The sequence below is a fragment of the Bubalus bubalis genome, chromosome 4 (genome assembly GCF_019923935.1).
Source record: "Bubalus bubalis isolate 160015118507 breed Murrah chromosome 4, NDDB_SH_1, whole genome shotgun sequence".
NCBI classification, from domain to species: Eukaryota; Metazoa; Chordata; class Mammalia; order Artiodactyla; family Bovidae; genus Bubalus; species Bubalus bubalis.
In genome coordinates this window covers 118,380,317-118,401,254 of record NC_059160.1, presented here as the reverse complement: position 1 = coordinate 118,401,254, position 20,938 = coordinate 118,380,317, and the positions used below count along the sequence as shown (strand labels likewise).

At 40.5% G+C, this 20,938-nt stretch overlaps 1 protein-coding gene across 6 annotated transcripts in view; it reads left to right on the top strand.

The window, feature by feature from the left end:
- The first annotated feature begins 4,163 nt into the window (after positions 1 to 4,163).
- Positions 4,164 to 20,938, top strand: part of TPH2 (tryptophan hydroxylase 2) — a 158,785-nt gene continuing 142,010 nt past the window's right edge. For 3 of the 6 annotated variants that reach the window (XR_006640985.1, XR_006640984.1, XR_006640983.1), the window contains exons 1-2: positions 15,553 to 16,595; positions 19,546 to 19,698. Coding sequence is in view for 3 of the 6 variants with exons in the window: in XM_045165498.1 (XP_045021433.1) it covers positions 16,491 to 16,595; positions 19,546 to 19,698 (258 nt within the window). In the remaining 3 variants the exon portion in view is untranslated. Of the gene's footprint in view, positions 4,215 to 15,550; positions 16,596 to 19,545; positions 19,699 to 20,938 lie in introns of those variants that run through there. The other 3 variants (XM_045165497.1, XM_045165498.1, XM_044941941.2) reach the window with 3 other exon arrangements.

The window sequence follows — 20,938 nt, the reverse complement described above, 5'->3', positions numbered from 1 at the left end:
GCTCCCCTGTCCCTGGGATTCTCCAGGCAAGAACACTGGAGTGGGTTGCCATTTCCTTCTCCAATGCATGAAAGTGAAAAGTGAAAGGTCGCTCAGTCGTGTCCGACTCTTCGAGACCCTATGGACTGCAGCCCAATGGGCTCCTCCATCCATGGGATTTTCCAGGCAAAAGTACTGGAGTGGGGTGCCATTGTCTTCTCTGTTTAAGATGAATACTGCCATTTAAATGATAACAGTGTATTTGGCTGTCCTCCCTTTGGGTCCTTATAATATGGGAGTTTTTTAAGTTGTTGGATTTTTAAGTTGTTTAAGTTGAGGATTGCTCTGATAACAAACATTTTAATCTTTAGGTCTTATAAGTAGACTCCTGTTTTTCAGGCTGTCTTGACTTAGGGAAAAAGAGTGTGTCATCCTTAGATGCAGAGAGGGGTGGGGGTGGGGCAGTGTGATTGGACATACTTCTGTAAGTTCTGGGGTATCCAAAGCACTCTTGGCCCATGGGAAATTGCATTGTTAACAAACTCACTCTAAAGAAAAACAGATCGTAATCCAAATCTCTTTCTAAGAACCATCAGGAATCAGAAATGCTGTATTTACCTAATGTAGTTCAATCCCTAGAGTTAGTTGGAATACTAGAATAATAGAGTGAATGCTTCCTCAGTCATGTCTGACTCTGGGATTCCATGGACTTTAGCCCACCAGGCTCCTCTGGGGTTTTCCAAGCAAGAATACTGGGGTAGGTTGCCATTTTCTAGAGAATCTTCCCCAGACGGGTCAAACTTGTGTCCCCTGTCTCCTGCATTGGCAGGCAGTTTCTTTACCACTGAGCCACCTGGGAAGCCCTAGAATAAATAGGTGAACCATTAAATACACTTCTCCTCAGATATCTCTCTGGTATATTGCTCTTCACATCTCTATGTACTAAAGTAGACAATGAAAAGAACAAATTCCAGTAAGCTTCGCTGTGATCAATGAACAGGTTCCTTTCAGGTTTTTTAATTAAGAAGATGTATTAACGTCAGAAATGGGCTTTTGCTGTGACAGTCAAAAATACATATTTTCGATACCACACTAGTCTGGAGGCACCAGACCCGGTGAGTTAGCCGACTGCTTTAAAAACACGAGAGCTGTTTTTAATATTGCTTTAGATGTTTTATGGTCTGATTGTACCTCACGTTTTTTCATGAGTGTCACAGGATCACTTTGTAAGGCAAATTCTCCAGCGGAGAAGCCATCAAGGTACTTCTTGATGCTTAGTATAAGTCCTTATTGATGCTTAGTATTAACACAGCATGCCACTGTGCCTGGCAAGCATGGAATGCAAGATACATCCAGAGAAAATCTGAGTCACGTGCTTTTTGTTACCTGAAGCAAATGTTAAATAGGCCAAATGGAGTATTTGCTGACCAGAAAGTCATTAGCAATCAATAGCATCTAACCGAAATAGATAAAGACTTAAATTGTTTTCTGAATGAAATTGTTTATTTTTTTATACTCTTAATAGAAGTAATGCTATTATAAACACGCATGTTCCTATTTCTGCCTTCAAAAATTCACGATAAGTTCTTTCACACACGTCAGGGTGTAAAGATGTTAACCTGAAAAACAGTTTTGTTAAATTCAATTTAAATGCAATTTCTGAATAAATTTGGGACAAATATTTTATTCTCTTCTGGTTTACAGAGCTTTTAAGGATTCTATATGTAGGCTAATGAGGGGAAACCCAGTCTGATGTTTCTAGCTTCCTTCATATCCTGTTAGATTTTCCAGACCAGCTTTCTAACGTTTTGTTTAATACGACATCCCAAAATTTTATTGATTGGTGAAGATCGAGGGGAAAAGAATCAGTTTCATTGATATTTCATACAAACAAAAAAACCCTTGCTGCTTAAACTACAACCTACAGAATGGATGGGGTTAGTTTTTTTTTTTTTTTTTTTTGGATGTCTTTAAATTTTTTATTCTGTATTGGGGTATAGCCGATTAACAATGTTGTGACAATTTCAGGTGAAGAGCAAAGGGACTCGGCCATACATATACGGGTAATGGATGGGTTAGTCTTGACAGAGGTACATCTTGGGGAAGTAATTTAAGGAATAGGAATGTTTCAACTGTAGTCCAGTGAGTTGAATTCAAGTGGCAGAATCCTGGAGCTATCTGCATCAGCAGAATCATTTTTTCCTAACCTATTTCCTTGTTCCTGACAGGACTATAAGTGAATCATTCCAGCCATGAGAATCCATACCCCACCCCACTCTTTTTGAACACTTGTGGAAAAGGAAATTCTTTACCACAGAAATTCCCACTTTTGGTCACTCTAAATTTGATTTTGTGGTGCTTCTCACATTCCTGGGCTGCTGAATTTTCCCTATTTTCAACTCTTCAGAATTAGAAGAAGGTATGTTTAGAAGAGTGGCTCAGTGGTAAAGAATCCACCTGCCAATGTAGGAGACTCAGGAAACGGGTTCGATCCCTGGGTTGGGCAGGCTCCCCAGAGGAGGAAATGGCAACCCCCTCCAGGATCCCTGCGGGGAAAATCCTACGGACAAGCCTGGTGGGCTACAGCCCGTGGGGTTGCAAAGAGTTGGACATGACTGAACAGCTGAGCACTGCCCGCCCCCCAAGTTTATTCTGCAAGAAGAGTTGAATAATTGTGAGCATTTTATTTGTTAGCTTTACAGTGTGGAGTGAGTCCATGCGAGTCCTGGCCTCGGTCCAGGGGGTCCCTCTTTAATCTCGTTCCATGGTTTCCTAAGTTATTCTTAAGGACTCACATTGTCTGAGAGCATCACTATGGCTTTTTTTTTTTTTTTTTTTTTTTTTAAATACAGGAGCTTTTTTGTTAAACTTTTAAAAACCTTGAAGTTTTGTATACCTTATTTTTCTTGCAGTTTTATTTATTTGCTATCACTGACTTAATTTCTTGGCCACAATTTAGAATAGCATAACTATGTATCAACACAAATATGAGTTCTTTTGATGGGTGGTGCTAATGGACAAATAGTACAACTAGTTTGAGGTGTTTGTTTCCTCAGTTCAAGGTGGCTTAGGGTGGGGTGTAGATGCTTGGATCATAAAGTGTTTTGTGTTCTTGCCACAGCCATGGAGTTTACCCTATAATATTCTGGAAGTCAGGTGTCTGCCGGGAGCCGGCATATTGCATATTGAGTGCAGCACTTTCCACAGCATCATCTTTCAGGATCTGGAATAGCTCAACTGGAATTCTATCACTGCCGGGAGCCAGCGTGAGGAACTCCGCCCATGACAAAGGTCATGAGGAAGGAGGCTCGGCATACGCAAAGGCGGGATCGAGCCTCAGGAGTCCCCCTGGAAATTCTCGAGCATCTACCCCCCAAACCAGAGTCTGCCTACTTTCTATTTTTTGCTTTCACCTACACCTCTGACTTTATGGGGGCTGTCCCCCACTACCTCTCTCTGAAAAAAAGAGTTAGCTTACAGCTCCAGTTAATAATTCCTGGGTGTGACAGTGTTTCAACCTACAAACTCCTTTGGAAATCCTCTAGCCTGCCTGAATAGGTTTTTCTGGCCACATGTGATTGTTCAGAGCCTCCCAACTGTGAGAGGCAGGAGATGTTCTAAACTGCCTAAACACAGATTCCTTTGAGTAGTTAAAAGATTGATTAGAAATTGTATTGGTGAAGGGTTTTTCACTTGTTGGGCCAATGTTTGCTGCTAAGTCTCCATACTCCTTACCTACTGTGTCCTTGGCAGTGTATTGATTGATATAATGGGTGTATAGAAATGTAAAATGCAGCTTTGTCCAATGCTTTTTTGGAGGCTGGTGCCTGACTTTGGAATAATCACCTTTAGAGAAAAATAAGTTTCTTAAAATGTTAACAGGCCTCCTGGCCAGAAGATGATGTCAATCACCTGAACTTTTGCATATGATAAGTTTGAAAGCCTGGCTTCGATTAGAACCAGGAACTTCTGTCCTTGCATGACTCCACTCCTTCCCCCATTATCCTCTATGCATAACTTAAGATATAAAAACTACTTTGGAAAATAAAGTGCGGGCCTTGTTCACTGAAACTTGGTCTCCCCATGTCACTCTCTCTCCCAAATTCTGGCTGAGTCTCCATCTGGAGCGCGGAACCCGCCATGCTTGCTAATTATGCCTGGGCTTCTAAGATCCGACCGGGGAGGCCTCAGTGTCTCCTCTCCTTCGGGAGAACGGAAGGATGCCTGTGGCCTACGTAAGTGGTGCAAACTTCTTGTCTTGAAGTTTTATTGGTCTCCCGCGTAAACCAAGCTACTCAGCCTCTTTTCTCCACTGAATTTTCCTACTGAGCTATCCTCATTCTATTACTCTTTGTATTCTTAATTAACGTGTAATTAAGCAGTTGTTTCCTGACCCTCGCCTATGCTGTCTCTCCTTCGAATACCCTGGATCAGCTGGGGCTGGTCCCCGGCAGGTGTCAGAAAAAAATTTATTCACACTGAATTGTTCGACTAGAAAATGCAAAACATTTTCTTAACGAATGCAAAACAGAAGGGTTAAACTGTTTGCATAGGAGCACACGTTTTAGAGTCAGGTAGTCATGGATTTGAGACCTGGCTCCGTCGTTCTTAATATTGTGACCATAGTGGTTCCCAGTACATGGAGTGTATGTAAAATGTTTAGTACAGTGCCTGGCATGACAAATAAATGCTGTTGTTATTTGATGACAACCAAATAGATACCTCAGCAGGCCATCGTTTTTTATTCTTAAAGCTATGTGGTCTGCTTTTCCTGCCAAAACATAGTATCCAACAGGTATGGCCTGGGGGCACCATTTGATTTGTTTTCATTGAGGTCATTTTGATTTTAAATCTGAACTGTGTTCTGGTTTCATCTGAGCCATTGCCTCACTGACCCCAGAATAAATCACTATTCCTTTTCTGCTTTAGTTTTATCCTTTTCAAATTGGTTTAAATGTGCTTGCCTTTTATGAGTCTCCCTTTATGGAAGTTGTCATAAAAACATGATAATGAGAACACAAATGTAAGATAGATTTCATATTTTGCTTATTAATAAAGAGAGAAGTCTGTCTAGTCAACCATCTTGGTCAATATAGAAAATTATAAAAAATAAAAATCACCAGGCTTGTCTGCACTAAGTATTTTAGTGGTATGGGAAATTATAGTGTCTACTTGATAGTCAAAGGTCCGTCTAGTCAAAGCTAGGGTTTTTCCAGTAGTCATATATGGATGTGAGAATTGGACTAGAAAGAAAGTTGAGCGCCAAAGATTTGATGCCTTTGGTGGTGTTGGAGAAGACTCTTGAGAGTCCCTTGGACTGCAAGGAGGTCCAACCAGTCCATCCTAAAGGAAATTAGTCCTGAATATTCACTGGAAGGACTGATGTTGAAGCTGAAACTCCAATACTGTGGCCACTTGATGGGAAGAACTGACTCATTGGAAAAGACCCTGATGCTGGGAAAGACTGAGGGCAGGAGGAGAAGGGGACGACAGAGGATGAGGTAGTTGGACAGCATCACTGATTCGATGGACATGAGTGAGCAAGCTTTGGGAGTTGTTGATGGATAGGGAAGCCTTGCATGCTGCAGTCCATGGGGTTGCAGAATCAGACATGACTGAGCTACTGAACTGAACTGATGGTCATGTGAACATTTTATCAGGAAAAAAATTGATTCCTAAGGCTGTAGCAGCTGTTTTTGGTTATGATTCAACATTAGGTCAGTTCAGTCAGACTTTTGATACCAAATCACCCTTATCCTTCATGACTTAATTCAGATTATATTGTCTGGATGTCTGGCTGGCTGATAGAACGTCCTTGCAAAATTTAAATCCATCTTTATCTTTGTTGAAATTTTTTTCTCAAAATGATCATTTCTATAGTCTTTGGGTATGTTCCACAGGAGTAAAGCATTTCTATTGTGTCTGCACACTTGCGTGTATTATAGTATGAGTGGACATAGTGGTGGCCACTTGAGTTGGTATTGTTTGGGGATTTTCTTTCTTACTGACTATGAGTGTGTGCTCAGTCATGTCCAACTCTGTGGCCCCATAAACTGTAGCCCTCCAGGCTCCTCTGTCTATGGAATTTTCCAGGCGAGAAATACTGGAGCAGGTCACCATTTCCTACTCCAGGCAATCTTCCCAACCCAGGTATCGAACCTGCATCTCTTGTGTCTCCTGCATTGGCAGGCGGATTCTTTACCACTAGCGCCACCTGGGAAGCCCCATACTGACTGTCACAGCATAATCAGTTTTATGAAGACTTCTCATTCAAAGATTGGGATCTCCTAAGATCTCATGTGAGCCTAAGACTTTTTTTCCCATAACTGCTGCTTTAAAAAAAAAAAAAAATATTCGTAGATACTTAAAGTACCAGGATATGGTTCTAGTGGTAAAGAATCTGCTGCTAATGCAGGAGATCTAAGGTACGCAGGTTTGATTCCTGGATCGGGAAGATGCCCTGAAGGAGGACGTGATAACCCACTCCAGTACTCTTGCCTGGAGAATCCTATGGACAGAGGAGCCTGGCAGGCTCTTGTCCATAGCGTCACACAGAATTAGACATGACTGATGCAACTTAGCATACATGCAGAGTACTAGAATAGATGACAACTTCAACTTCATTAACTATGTATATGACAGTTGGTTTGTGAATATGTTGCAAAGAGAATAGTGTTATGTAAATACCTGCTTGAGTTTCTTACATGTTAGTCATGGCAGGCGTGTTTCATTTCTTTACTGATAAATTATTACTAGGTTAAGGAAATACTTTAGCTATGGCATAAGTTTATTTTGGTATGGTATTCATGTGGTTAGGTTGGAGGAATTAGGAATGGATGATATAATAGTGAACAATTCCTGTCACAGAACCAAAAATGTACCCTGTAAACCCTAGGAGTCAGATGTCAATGGAAAAACAAAAAAAAATCCAACCAAGGTGATCATTAGGTTGGCTGGTTTTGTGCTATGAAGTTAAGCCCTTTCTCTTGCCTTCTTCAATGTGGTTTAAGCACAGAAGGCATACTATCATATTTGCTTGTGACACAGACTGGATAGGCTGGAATGATGGCTTACAACCAGAAAGACTTAAGGGAAAGAGATCAGACTTTTTGTTGATTCCCAGTCTCAAAATAACCACTCTTGATTATTTTTCAGGTACCTCCGTACTCTGACAGCCCATGTCTGTCCTTTAATAACTGCACTTGCCTTCTCCATTCATCTTGGGGAGGGACCAGGAAAATTTTTTGTTATCGTCAGCATATTTCCATTTATCCTTCCCCTGAACATATTTCTTTACATCTCTGAAAATTCACTTTGATGACATTGTAATCTCAGTTGGATTTTTTTTTTTTTTTTTTTGGCCATGCCACGTGGCTTGTGGGATCTTAGTTCTCCAACCAGGAATTGTTTATTCACTCTCCCCTCAGTTCCCACTATATACATGCACCCTTCTTTGTTGCTCCATCTTCCAATATAGTTGATATAATATCAGTTTGTTCTTGTTGTTTAGTTGCTAAGTTGTGTCTGACTCTCTTGTGACCCCCATGGACTGCAACCCACTGGACTTCTTTGTCCATGGGATTTCCCAGGCAACAAATGCTGGAATGGGTTGCCATTTCCTTCTTCTCCATGGGATCTTCCTGACCTAGGGATCAAACCTGTGTCTCCTGAGTCTCCTGCATTGGCAGGCAGATTCTTTACCACTGAGCCACCAGGGAAGCTCGTTATATTGGTTAAGGCAATCCAGTTCTTAGCTGAGATATTTCTTTCTTTGACCCTTTAATTTTTCTTTGGGAGTCAATTCTTATTAAGGGTGTTTTTTTTTGTTGTTTTTTACATAATTATCACTAATCCAATCTACCATATGTTTAAATTGGGGCTTGCCAATGATGGGGCTTTACCATAGGATAATCAGATTGCTCTATTTTGTTCAGAGCTCTCGATGTCTTTTCAGGTTTTTCTTTGTTTCCTGGTCAGAGTCTTCAACCATTTCCCCATGACCTGGCTGCAGGGTAAAAGCCCGGCTCTCAGCCTCCTGTGGTTTGCGTCTCTGTATTCAGTGCACACGTTCCTTTAATCACTTTACTTTCAGGGTAATACCGTTCTCAAGCATGTCTAGTGCCCTTCTGTCCAGAGGTCCTCTGTTTTACAGTTTCCAGAAAATAAGTTCCATTCATCCCCCTGGGGGCAGGAAGGGAAGTGGCTTGGCTATGTAGAATAGAAGAGGGGAATATAGAGTTTTAACTGCCTTTAAAAAAATAACAGTTTTATTAGGATATAATTCATGTGCCATAAAATGCACTCTTTTAAAGTGTGCAGGTCACTGATTTTTAATATATTCACAGAGCTGTGCGAGTACGCTAATATTTAACCTTAGAGTGTTTTCATAACTGTCAGAAGAATCTCGGCACTCAGTAGTGGTCATTCCTGCCTCCCCACTCCCCCCAGCGCCCGGCAACCATTAATCTACTTTCTGTCTGTCCACCTCTCTCCTCTCCCCCACCCCTTTTCTTGTCTGTTTTCACTTCTTCACCACATGTCATATAAATGGAATCATGCTCTGTGTGATCTTTGGTGACTGGCTTCTTCCACTCAGTGTGATGTTTTCAAGGTTACTTTCTTCCTTTATGTTACTGTTTATGGACACACCATATTTTGTTTTGTCTTTTCATTAGTTGATATCTGCGTTATGAATCTGGGTTTTTTGTTGTTGTTGTTATGACTAAGGCTGCTATAAATATTCATGTACAAGTTTTTATGTGGCATACGTTTTTGTTTTTCTTAGGTATATACCAAAGAGTGGAACTGCTGTGTCATATGGTAACTCTAGGGTTAACTTTTTGAGGAACTGCCAAACATTTTTCCAAAATGACTACTGCATTGTAACATATACCTAGAGGTGAAATTGTTGGGTCATATGGTAACTTTGTAGTTAAGATTTTGAAAGACTACTAAACTTTTCCAAAGTGACTCATTTTTCAATCCTATCAACAGTATATGAGACTTGCTATTTTCCCACTTTCTTCCAATATTTGTCTGTCTTTTTTATTTTAGCTTTTCTAGTGGTTATAAAGTAGTATCTTTTTGTGTTTTGATTTGTATTTCTCTAGTGACTAATGTTGAGCATCTTTCAATATACTCATTGGTCATATATTCTTTGGACAAATGTCAGTTCAAATCCTTTGTCCATTTCAAAATTGGTTTACTTGTTTTTTCAGTGTCAACTTGTAAAGGACCCTTATATATCCTGGTTACTGCCTTCTATGAGATACATGATTTATAAATACTTGCTCCCATACTGTGAGTTGTCTTTTCTTGATGATGTCCTTTGAGGCACAAAGTTTTTAATTTTGATGAGATCATATTTATATTTTCTTTGTTTGCTTATGGTTTTGTTATCATATCTAAGAAAAAAATTGCCTAATCCAAGGTCATGAAGATATAATCCTATGTTTTCTGCTGACTGTTATAGTTTTAGCTTTTAAGTCAGTGATTCATTTTGAGTTAATTTTTGTGTCTGAAGTAAGGTAGGAGTCAGTGTTCATTGTTTTTCACGTGGATATCCAAAGTTATTCTTTGCTGTCAAACAGTTTTAGCACAGTTGTTGAAAACCAGTTGACCACAAATGGTCAAAACTTGTTTTGAACTCTAAATTCTACTCCATTTGTATGTCTATTGTCTTACGGGCTTCCCAGGAGGCGCTAGTGGTAAAGGACCTGCCCGCCAACTCGGGAGACATAAGAGACTTGCATGGGGAAGACCCTCTGGGGGGAGGCCATGGCAACCCACTCCAGTGTTCTTTCCTGGAGAATCCCTGTGGACAGAGGAGCCTGGTGGGCTATAGTCCAAAGGGTTGCAAAGAGTCGGACACAACTGAAATGACTTAACACATTTGTCTTATAGTGCCACACTGGTTTGATTACTTTGTTAAATTTTGAAATTGTTTAACAACTTCTTATACAGTCTTTGAACAATTCTTTTTCAGTCTCCTCCATTTACCCCCAGTTCTAGAGGTATTTGAGCCTTTCAGTTCAGTTCAGTTCAGTTCAGTCGCTCAGTCGTGTCCGACTCTTGGCGACCCCATGAACCACAGCACGCCAGGCCTCCCTGTCCATCACCAACTCCCAGAGTTTACTCAAACTCATGTCCATCAAGTCGGTGATGCCATCCAGCCATCTCTCTTCTGTCGTCCCCTTCTCCTCCTGCCTCCAATCCCTCCCAGCATCAGAGTCTTTCCCAATGAGTTAACTCTTCACATGAGGTGGCCAAAGTATTGGAGTTTCAGCTTTAGCATCATTCCTTCCAAAGAACACCCAGGGCTGATCTCCTTCAGAATGGACTGGTTGGATCTCCTTGCAGTCCAAGGGACTCTCAAGAGTCTTCTCCAAAACCACAGTTCAAAAGCATCAATTCTTCGGTGCTCAGCTTTCTTCACAGTCCAATTCTCACATCCATACATGACCACTGGAAAAACCATAGCCTTGACTAGACGGACCTTTGTTTGCAAAGTGATGTCTCTGCTTTTGAATATGCTATCTAGGTTGGTGATAACTTTCCTTCCAAGGAGTAAGCGTCTTTTAATTTCATGGCTGCAGTCACCATCTGCAGTGATTGAGATTCAATAATGTTAGTTGAGTTGCTTCTCAGTGTTCTTCATTGATAGCTTAGGATTCAGCTGTCTCACGTTTACAAAATCTTTGATCATTTTTTCATCTTCTTTTTAGCTTCCAATTTTTTTGTTGCTGTTGTTTCTCCAATTTATGTTATTCTTTTGTGCCTTAAAAAGGAAAGGAAATCCTTTACTGTTGCTTTAGTAGGATTTCAGGAGGGAGCAAATATAGTTAAATCTACGCTCTTAATTAGAAAGAGTACTTTAAAATCTTATATAGATGCTCTGGACTTATTGCCTACACTCTGGAACCCACATTATCTTCAACTCCTGTAATCTGGGTTTATTTCATCTCTTGCTAAAACTGCACTCTCTAAAGTCACCAGTGACAGTTTTGATAGCCAAATCTAGCGGTCTTTAGTTCTCATTCCACTTCTCTGTAGTATTTGAAACCACTGACCATAAGTTTTATCTCCTTTCTATGTTTTACCTCCTTTAATCTTTTTTACTTGGATGACTTCTCTTTTTCATTCTACCTTTAATTATGAGCATCTGTTGTGGTTTAGTTCCTGGGTTCTCTTGGTTATTTATTTATTTATTATTAAAGTTTTTAAAATTTGTGGTAAAATGCACATAACATAAAGTTTGTCTCTCACCATTCTTAAGCTCAATGATGTTAAGTACATTCATGTTATTGTGCAGCCAATCTCCAGAACTTTTTATCTTATTAAATTGAAACTCTGTGCCCTGTTTTCCCCTCTCCCCAGCCCCTGACAAACTCCGTTTTGCTTGTGAGTTCAGCACTCTAGATACCTCATGTAAATGGAATCGTATGTATTTGTCTTTTTGTGACTGACATTTCACTTAGCATAAAGTCCTCGAAGGAGACCCAATTTCAATCCCTGGGTGGGGAAGACCCCCTGGAGAAAGGAATGGCAACCCACTCCAGAATTCTTGCCTGGAGAATCTAATGGACAGAGGAACCTGGTGGGCTACAATCCATGGAGTTGCAAACTGTTGGACATGACTGACTAATGTATATATATGTGTATATATATGTGTATATATATACACACACACCCAGAAATAGGATTGCTAAATCATACCATAATTATTTTATTTTTTTTGAGGAATCCTTTTACTGTTTTCCCAGAGGCTGTACCATTTTATATTTCCCTCAATAGTTCAAAAGGATTCCAGTCTCTCTAGAGAGGATTTTTCTCTATATATTCTTTATTTGGATAGTCCGTGTCCTGCGCCAGCTAACATCACTGAATTACTCTCAGATTTCTATCCCTAGCTCTAATCTACTTCCCAAATTCCAGTCTAACATTTATAATTGCACGCTATTTAAAGTTCCTTGATAGTACTGCAGTCAACTCAAATTCACTCTTCTTTTCCCAAAACTTTTTTCCCCTCTTTTTTTCCCAAAACTTATTCCTTCTTTGGAAATAGCGAAGACACCGCCATTTACAGTCATGGAAGCTTGAGAGTTTAGTCTTTTTCCTATTTTGGACTTCACCTTCTATTTTAGAAGCAATATTCAGGCCCTCACCCCGCCCCTGCTGGCCAGGAGACCCACCCCGTTGACTCTTGCCCCCTACCGCCCCTCCCCTCCCTCCACCAAGCCCTCATTCCCTCCCCCACCCTCCCCTCCCCTCCCCCCACCGCCCCCTACTCCCCTCCGCCCCTTTCTGCTGCGACCCGGAGCTGCAGGATGGCTAGGCTGCCGCAGGACTGTTTGAATCGTGCGCTGCTGGCAGGGTCCGGGGCAGAGGCTGAGCCCCTTGACCACTTCCGGTGTCCTGTGTGCCTAGAAGCCAGTTTAGGTGCCGAGTGGCCACGTCCTTTGGTTTGTATGCTGCAGGAATGTCTGAAACCGAAGATGTGTGGGGTGTGTCGCACCACCTGACCCTGGAGCTCCAGCGGCGGATTGACAGCCCAGAGACTTCTCACCATGCTGCCCTAGCGGTTTCTTCCCATCCAAGACCCAGGCGCATGTGGCCTCTTGTCTGAATGTAGATTTCTGGTCAGTGGCTGAGGTTAGAAATGGCAGGGAGCCTTGGGCCTGTGCGCTGCGGCTGTGGGTCTCTCCCTACTCGCCTATGAGAGCTGCAGCTGCCCCAAACCCAGCAAAGACAGGGCCTTTGGGGGCAAAGTAGTTTCCTCCAGTGTGCTGTTGCTTGGTGGCTTTAGTGGTAAAGAACTCGCCTGTCAATGCAGGAGAGGTAGGTTTGATCCCTGGGTCCAGAGGACCCCTGTTGAAGGGAATGGCAAGGACACTCCAGTATTCTTGCCTGGGAAATCCCATGGACAGAGGAGCCTGGAGGGCTGCAGTCCACAGAGTCGCAAAAGAGTCAAATAACGACTTAGCAATTAAACAACAGCAACAATCCTGGCATTCAGATTTACAAATAATCAGTCCTTCATTCTGTTTTTCAAGTTTAATATTTGTCTTCCAAAAACTTACCTTCTCTTGGCTTTGCTTTTCCTACCTCTCTGAAATTTTTCCTTTCTTATTTTCCTTTTTATGTTCCTGTTTTTATTTTGTTTTAAACTGCTTTTAAATTTGATGTTCCCAGGGTTTTCTGTTCTTGACTCTCTTTTCAAACAACATAAACTTTGTGAGTGAAGCTGTATTACACCTTTTCAGTACTTGACAATAGCCAAATCTCTATATCCAGCTTAGGTCTCTTTTCAAATTTTAAACCCATATACTCAAATGCTTATCGGACAGTTTCACTTGGTCATTCACATGCGATATGTATAAGATCTAACTTTTAAGAGTTTCTTTTTCTTAATTTGAAATTATTTATGTGTGGTCTAGTTCAATGAATGAGACTCTAATATACTTAGTCCACCCAGTCAGAAAGTTGAGAGTTATTCTGGAAGTTTTTTATCTGCTCCCACATCCAAGTAGACATGTCCTATGTATTTTACTCCTTAACATCTCTTGTTCTTTTCATTGCGTCCTCCCTCTCCTAGTTGGACTATTTCAGGTCCTAAGTGGTTTTGCCTTTAGTCTTGAGGTTCTCCTTCAAGCTGCTACTTTTCTGAAATACCAAGATGGTTACACTGTTGCCTTGCCTAATGCCCTTCCAAGTGATCTCTTTCCCCTACAGGATAAGGTGATAAAGTGAAAAGCCCACTGAACGCCATTCAAGATTTATCAGGATTTGGAGCCCTTTTTCTCCTTCGGCCTTTATCCTTCATGGCACCTTTGCCCCGGACCCACACTCCATTCTTGTTGAGCAACATCATTTGTTGATATATTTCTTATATTGTTCTCTCTACATGGAATCCTCTCCTCTCTATCTTCTATTCCATTCCAGTTAATAAACACAAACTCACTTTTAATTATTCAGCTTCTAGAAAGGCCCACTTAACTCCCCTAAGGGAACACTGAGCACTCTGTCCCTTGTGCTTTTACTGTCTTCCATAGAGAATTCAGTGTGTTTTGTTTCACTTATTTATTAGCACGTATGTCTCTTTCAGCTAGTCTGTGCCTTGCTTGAGGGTAGCAGTGTATCTCTTTTGTCTTTGCATCCCCAGGACTCAGTTTCAGTGCCTAACAGAGTGAAATGAAGTCACTCAGTCCTGTCCAGCTCTTTGCAACCCCATGGACTGTAGCCTACTAGGATCCTCCATCCAAGGGATTTTCCAGGCAAGAATACTGGAGTGGGTTGCCATTTCCTTCTCCAGGAGATCTTCCTGACCCAGGGATTGAACCTGGGTCTCCCACATTGTAGGCAGACGCTTTACCGTCTGAGCCACCAGGGAAGTCCTAACAGAGTGAGTCCTTAACAAATCTTTGTTGAATTACACATTTTCCCAAATCCTCTTCTAGGTGAAATAATCTATGTATGTTTTCTTGAGCTTACTTTTGTTTCTTTGTTTGGAATACTCAAAGGTATAATGTAATAGTTAAGACCATGGATTTTGGCGCCAAACTGCCTGAATTTAAATCGTGCCTCAGCCACCTTTTAATTATGTAAACCTTTGGCATGTGTGTGTGCTAAGTCACTTCAGCCAAGTCAGACTCTTTGCGACCCTGTGGACTGCAGCCCGCCAGGTTCCCCTGTCCACTGGATTCTCTAGGCAACAATACTGGAGTGGGTTGTCATGCTCTCCCTCAGGGGATCTTCCCGACCCGGGGATTGAACCCACGTCTCCTGCAGCTCATGCATTGCAGGCAGATTCTTTACTGCTGAGCCACGAGGGAAAACCAAACCTTTGGCAAATTACCTAAATTCTTTGTGCTTCAGTTTCTCCATATATAAAGTGGAAATAATAGTTACTGCATTGTAAATGTTGTGATGATGAATCACGTTTTATCTTAAAAAGTGTTTAGGAATTGGCAACTACTAAGTACTCAGTGACATTAACTATTATTATTGTTGTTTTTGTTATTATTACTTCTATCAGTATATTTAAACTTCACTTTCGTATTAGGTTATCAGAGCTGATTTTTAGAGTAAATTCAAGCCATTAATATTTCAAAAATTAGATCAAATAATAATTATGACCCCTCAAGACTCCAGAAACAATTGTCAATAAAATCCAGTTAATTTTTGCTCATCCATTCCTGTTTAGAAAAATTTTCATTTTGTTTTCTATATAGACAAGCAGTGCCAGTCCTTGGTTAGTTTTGCAGTCAAACGTCCATTAAAAAAAAAAATTTATTTTTTATTGAAGGATAATTGCTTTACAGAATTTTGCTGTTTTCTGTCAAACCTCAACATGAATCAGCCATAGGTATACGTATATCCCCTCCCTGTTGAACCTCCCTCCCATCTCCCTCCCCATCTCACCCCTCTAGGTTGATACAGAGCCCCTGTTTGAGTTTCCTGAGCGATACAGCAAATTCCCGTTGGCTATCCATTTTACATATGGTAATGTAAGTTTCCATGTTACTCTTTCCATACATCTCACCCTCTCCTCCCCTTTCCCCATATTCATAAATCTGTTCTCTGTGTCTGTTTCTCCATAAACACATCCATTTGATCAAGAGTCTTCAACACTTCGGGAGGCTATTAATATTTTCCTTGGAAATTTTATGATTTACTAAAGTTTGAATAGTAAGTTATCACTTGATCTATGCATTTCAAATTGTTGGACTTGTTCTAGTTTGAAGTCATCAAAGGAATGATTATATGGACATTTCATATCCTTTTCATTCCTACGTAGTGAGGAAGATTCTAGGGTTAGTGTCTCAACTATGCATGTATGTGGCTGAATCACAGCCTCACATTTCCTTTACAATTGCCTAAACATCACTGCATAGTGGTGTCACACGACTAGGGAGCAGGGCATTTTATGAACGCCATCACACACACAGTTCCATTCACACAGTCATAACACATCAGATCAGAAAAAATTTATTAACATAAAGTAAAATGGCTTAGGGACTCTGCAATACTGATCTTTCTCGAATTATTTTACTTTTTTTTTTGAAAACATTGAATTCCTCATTACCTTAAGGGTGAGGTTAACTTGCCAGTAGCAGGTTTGAGAGATGAGAGCTAAGGTCAGGGGAGAGTTGTTTTCTTTTACAAATAACACTCCATTATGTATTGTTCTCCACCACCCACGCCCAGCAGCTACTCGACCTATGAAACAAACAAATAGCAGGGGAACATAGATAACCCCAGGCTTCAGGTTTTTAATCTGACTGTGGCCATCGGCAGCCAGAAATGAGTTTCTTTCTAATCAGCCTTCCATCAGTCCCCAGTCACTCATATAAAGGGGCCTGGAAGGGGAAGATTCGCATCGTGTTTTCTTCAGCACCAGGGTTCTGGTCAGCGCTCCGAGAGGTCTGCTGCCTGCCAGCTCCTCTCACCTCACCGCGGCTGCTGCCCTGCTAGTCCCCCTGCTGCAGAGGAAGCAAATTACATCGGGACCCATGCAGCCAGCAATGATGATGTTTTCCAGTAAATACTGGGCAAGGAGAGGGCTTTCCCTGGATTCAGCAGTGCCTGAAGAGCATCAGCTGCTCGCCAGCTTAACAGTGAGTACTGAGTAGCTGGCACTCCCTAGAGGAGTGTTTTCCAGCCTTGGGATAGTCCTATCCTTGCCACTGGGACACCTACTCTAAACACACACCCTTAATTCCTTTCTCTATTATCTGTCTAACCTGCCTCCCTCCTGCCTCTCTCCACCCTTCCTACTCTCTCTATAAAGTAAAGCAGGTGTCCTGATCTCTACGGGGCAAAACTTTCTTTCCTCAAAGTTTTTGAGTTGCAAGTAAAGAAGTTCCCGAACATTAAGAATGAGAAGTTCTATGAAACAATGTCTTATTTCAACAACCAATATAAGTGTGCAGAATTTTTGAAAGGACCGTTTATTATGTGTTGGAACAGGGAGAAGAAATTAAATGGATTTTTATGGTTCCTGCAAGATTATTGTGTCTTCTGTACCCTCTTCCATCTATAAAACCTGGTCTTTAAACACAAAGTAATATTTTCTGGTTTTGTCTATAGGTGCTGTTTATTGGAATAAGAGAAGGATCAGATTCCTTTCAAAAGTTTTCCTGTGTTCCTCATTACTGCATTATTTTTCAGTTTAATTGATAGGGTAATGAAAGCAATATACCACTTGTTTCAATATTTAAGGCAGTTTTATAAAAAAAACAGTAAATGAAAAAGTAACATTTTGCAGGATTTAGATCGTGATATGGGGTAATAATCATAGGATTTAATAAAGAAGACAGTGAATGAAAAGTGTATTCAGATTTCTAGTTATTAAAAATATTAAATGATATTTCATTACCATATTACCAGAGTTAATCAACCAATTACAATTCAGTGTGTATCATAGAAAAATCTGTTTTAGTATTGTAGCTCTGACTATGTGCCAGAGGGTTGTATTGTCCTAGTATATTATTACTCCTAAAAATGTTGAAAAGTAATCAGGACAAGTTTTGAAGAACTGTTTAAATCAATTTGCAAAAATGAGTCTAAAACATAAATAAGTTTTCTAACATTTAAATGTTAGAAATGAATATTTGAATGAGATATTACAATGAAGAATTCTGAAGCCATAGTGACCTTCTGGGAGGAAAACTCAGAGTTATGGTTAATGTATAATAACCCTTTCATATAGAAAATACTACTTAAATATATAAGATCTGTGGCAGATGTTGAGAGCACTACAACATTTGAGCTTTTAATGATGGAACATACTGTCAAATGCCAATGCCTGCATAAACTTCTTTTGTCCCTCAAGTCATAAATTATAAAATATTTATTTCTGTGATATATAAATCTAGTGAGTGAGGCAATGGTAACATGTGAAAATAAAGCCACTAGAGAAATCAGAGGAAGAAAATAACAAAGAACTGTTCTCTGGGTTCCATATCAAATGTGCATTTCTCAGTTTCATGAGCAAGTAATAGATTGGTATGACTGCACTATGTCACTGTCTGCCAGGGAGAAAGTTCTATTTGCCCAGGTCTTCATCTGTGTATAAAGAACATGGAAAGGTACACTCCAGTTTGCATTCTGCTGAATAAGTTTCCAGCTTTATAATTGTGTATTTCTGACAATGTGATCCAAGTTTCTGCAATCTGTCATTTTTGTCTTTAGCCAATAGGACTAGTAGTCATTACCTAGTTGTGTATTATTATGGTATCTTGGTTGGCCAATGAAGTGCTAATATTTTTCGATTTCTCAGATTCTGCTCTTGGCTCCTAATGATGAGCTAGCCTCTTTGTTTCTTGATTTCTTTTTACCCTCCTCTTCCTTCCTGCCTTCCTTTCTGTCTCTCTCCCTCCCTCCCCTCCTTCATCTTTCTTTCTTTTCTTCAGTTTTTTCATGCAGCTGAATTTTTATGGCCACTTTTCAGATATCATCTGCTGACACAGGTGGTCTTCATTGAATACACTCCCATGTGCTCAACTTCTGCAGATAGACTCACATTGACCATGTGGATCTACTTGCAGAATGTAAGGTGATCAATTTCAGTGTATGTTCTGACATATTTCAGCACAAAATTAATATTTTGTTTTTAAGATTAATTGAAAAAATTATTGTGAAAAATATGTTTAGTAATTACTATAGCTTAATTCTATGTTTAGTAATTAATGTAGCTTTGATATAATTCAACTAGGCTAACAGATCAAACTTCATCCTATAAAATCTGTTAGAAAGAAAGGAGTTATTCAGACAAGAGACTTTTTTTTTCCTTTTTGTTATTATTTATTTTATTTTTTAACTTTACAATATTGTATTGGTTTTGCCATATATCAACGTGAATCCACCACAGGTATACATGTGTTCCCCATCCTGAACCCTCCTCCCTCCTCCCTCCCCATACCATCCCTCTGGGTCGTCCCAGTGCACCAGCCCCAAGCATCCAGTATCGTGCATCGAACCTGGACTGGCGACTCATTTCATATATGATATTATACATGTTTCAATGCCATTCTCCCAAATCATCCCACCCTCTCCCTCTCCCACAGAGTCCAAAAGACTGTTCTATACATCAGTGTCTCTTTTGCTGTCTCATATACAGGGTTATTGTTACCATCTTTCTAAATTCCATATATATGCGTTAGTATACTGTATTGGTGTTTTTCTTTCTGCCTTACTTCACTCTGTATAATAGGCCCCAATTTCATCCACCTCATTAGAACTGATTCAAATGCATCCTTTTTAATGGCTGAGTAGACAAGAGACTTTATGATGGTCAGATTTTTGTTGCTATTAAAATGAAGCAAATATGATTTCCCTTTAATTTCAACCATTGGATGATATCTTTGAGCACTGCAAAATAGTGCCCATGAATAAATTAGACCAGTACTTATGATCGATAGTTATAAGTGCTTGGCAACTTCTCCTTGAGTTTGTATGCGTGCTAAGGGTTCCAGCATATGAATGGAATATCTGAAAAAGAATCTGGTTACAGAGAACTCTGGAATCCTAACTAATACTTTTGTGTGTGTTTCTCCCTTCTTGAAGCTAAATAAAACTAACTCTGGCAAAAATGATGATAAAAAAGGCAGCAAGGGAAGCAGCAAAAGCGACACTGCTACCGAGAGCGGCAAGACGGCAGTTGTGTTCTCCTTGAAAAATGAAGTTGGTGGATTGGTCAAGGCGCTGAAACTCTTCCAGGTGAATGTAAAACATCACTATCCGACTTTAAAAGTGTCTGTGTGCTGGTTTACAAACCTGTCATCTCCTATGAAGTATCACTGAAGCCATTTCTAGATAATGTGTTGAAACGTTCAAAGAGACCAAACTTCATGAAGCTCTATAAGAGGGGTTGGTCTGTCAAACAATAAAATAAGCATTCGTGGAAATAATGGTTTATTAACTCAGAGTCAGCCGATTAGTAATTCTGCATACTGTTGTCAGGTGAGGAAGTCGGTACTTTAAAAGTGTGAGCCTCACACCTGGAAAGGCAAAGACAAAAGAAGCCAAAGAAGGTATCTTTAAATATTAAGAGCTTGCAGCCTGATTCAGTTTGTTCACATTTGAATCATGCATATGTCCTAGAGCACATTGATGGCATAAAATGTGATATGTTAGTATTCAGTTCAGTTCAGTTCAGTTGCTCAGTCATGTCCGACTCTTTGCGACCCCATGAATCACAGCACGCCAGGCCTCCCTGTCCATCACCAACTCCCGGAGTTCACTCAAACTCACGTCCATCGAGTCAGTGATGCCATCCAGCCATCTCATCCTGTGTTGTCCCCTTCTCCTCCTGCCCCAATCCCTCCCAGCATCAGGGTCTTTTCCAATGAGTCAACTCTTCACATGAGGTGGCTAAAGTACTGGAGTTTCAGCTTCAGCATCATTCCTTCCAAAGAAATCCCAGGGCTGATCTCCTTCAGAATGGACTGGTTGGATCTCCTTGCACTGCAAGGGACTCTCAAGAGTCTTCTCCAACACCACAGTTCAAAAGCATCAATTCTTCGGCGCTCAGCCTTCTTCACAGTCCAACTCTCACATCCATACATGACCACAGGAAAAACCAGAGCCTTGACTAGACGGACCTTTGTTGGCAAAGTAATGTCTCTGCTTTTGAATATGCTATCTAGGTTGGTCATAACTTTCCTTCCAAGGAGTAAGCGTCTTTTAATTTCATGGCTGCAGTCACCATCTGCAGTGATTTTGAAGCCCAGATAAATAAAGTCTGACACTGTTTCCACTGTTTCCCCATCTATTTCCCATGAAGTGATGGGACCAGATGCCATGATCTTCATTTTCTGAATGTTGAGCTTTAAGCCAACTTTTTCACTCTCCACTTTCACTTTAATCAAGAGGCTTTTTAGTTCCTCTTCACTTTCTGCCATAAGGGTGGTGTCATCTGTATATCTGAGGTTATTGATATTTCTCCCGGCCCTCTTAG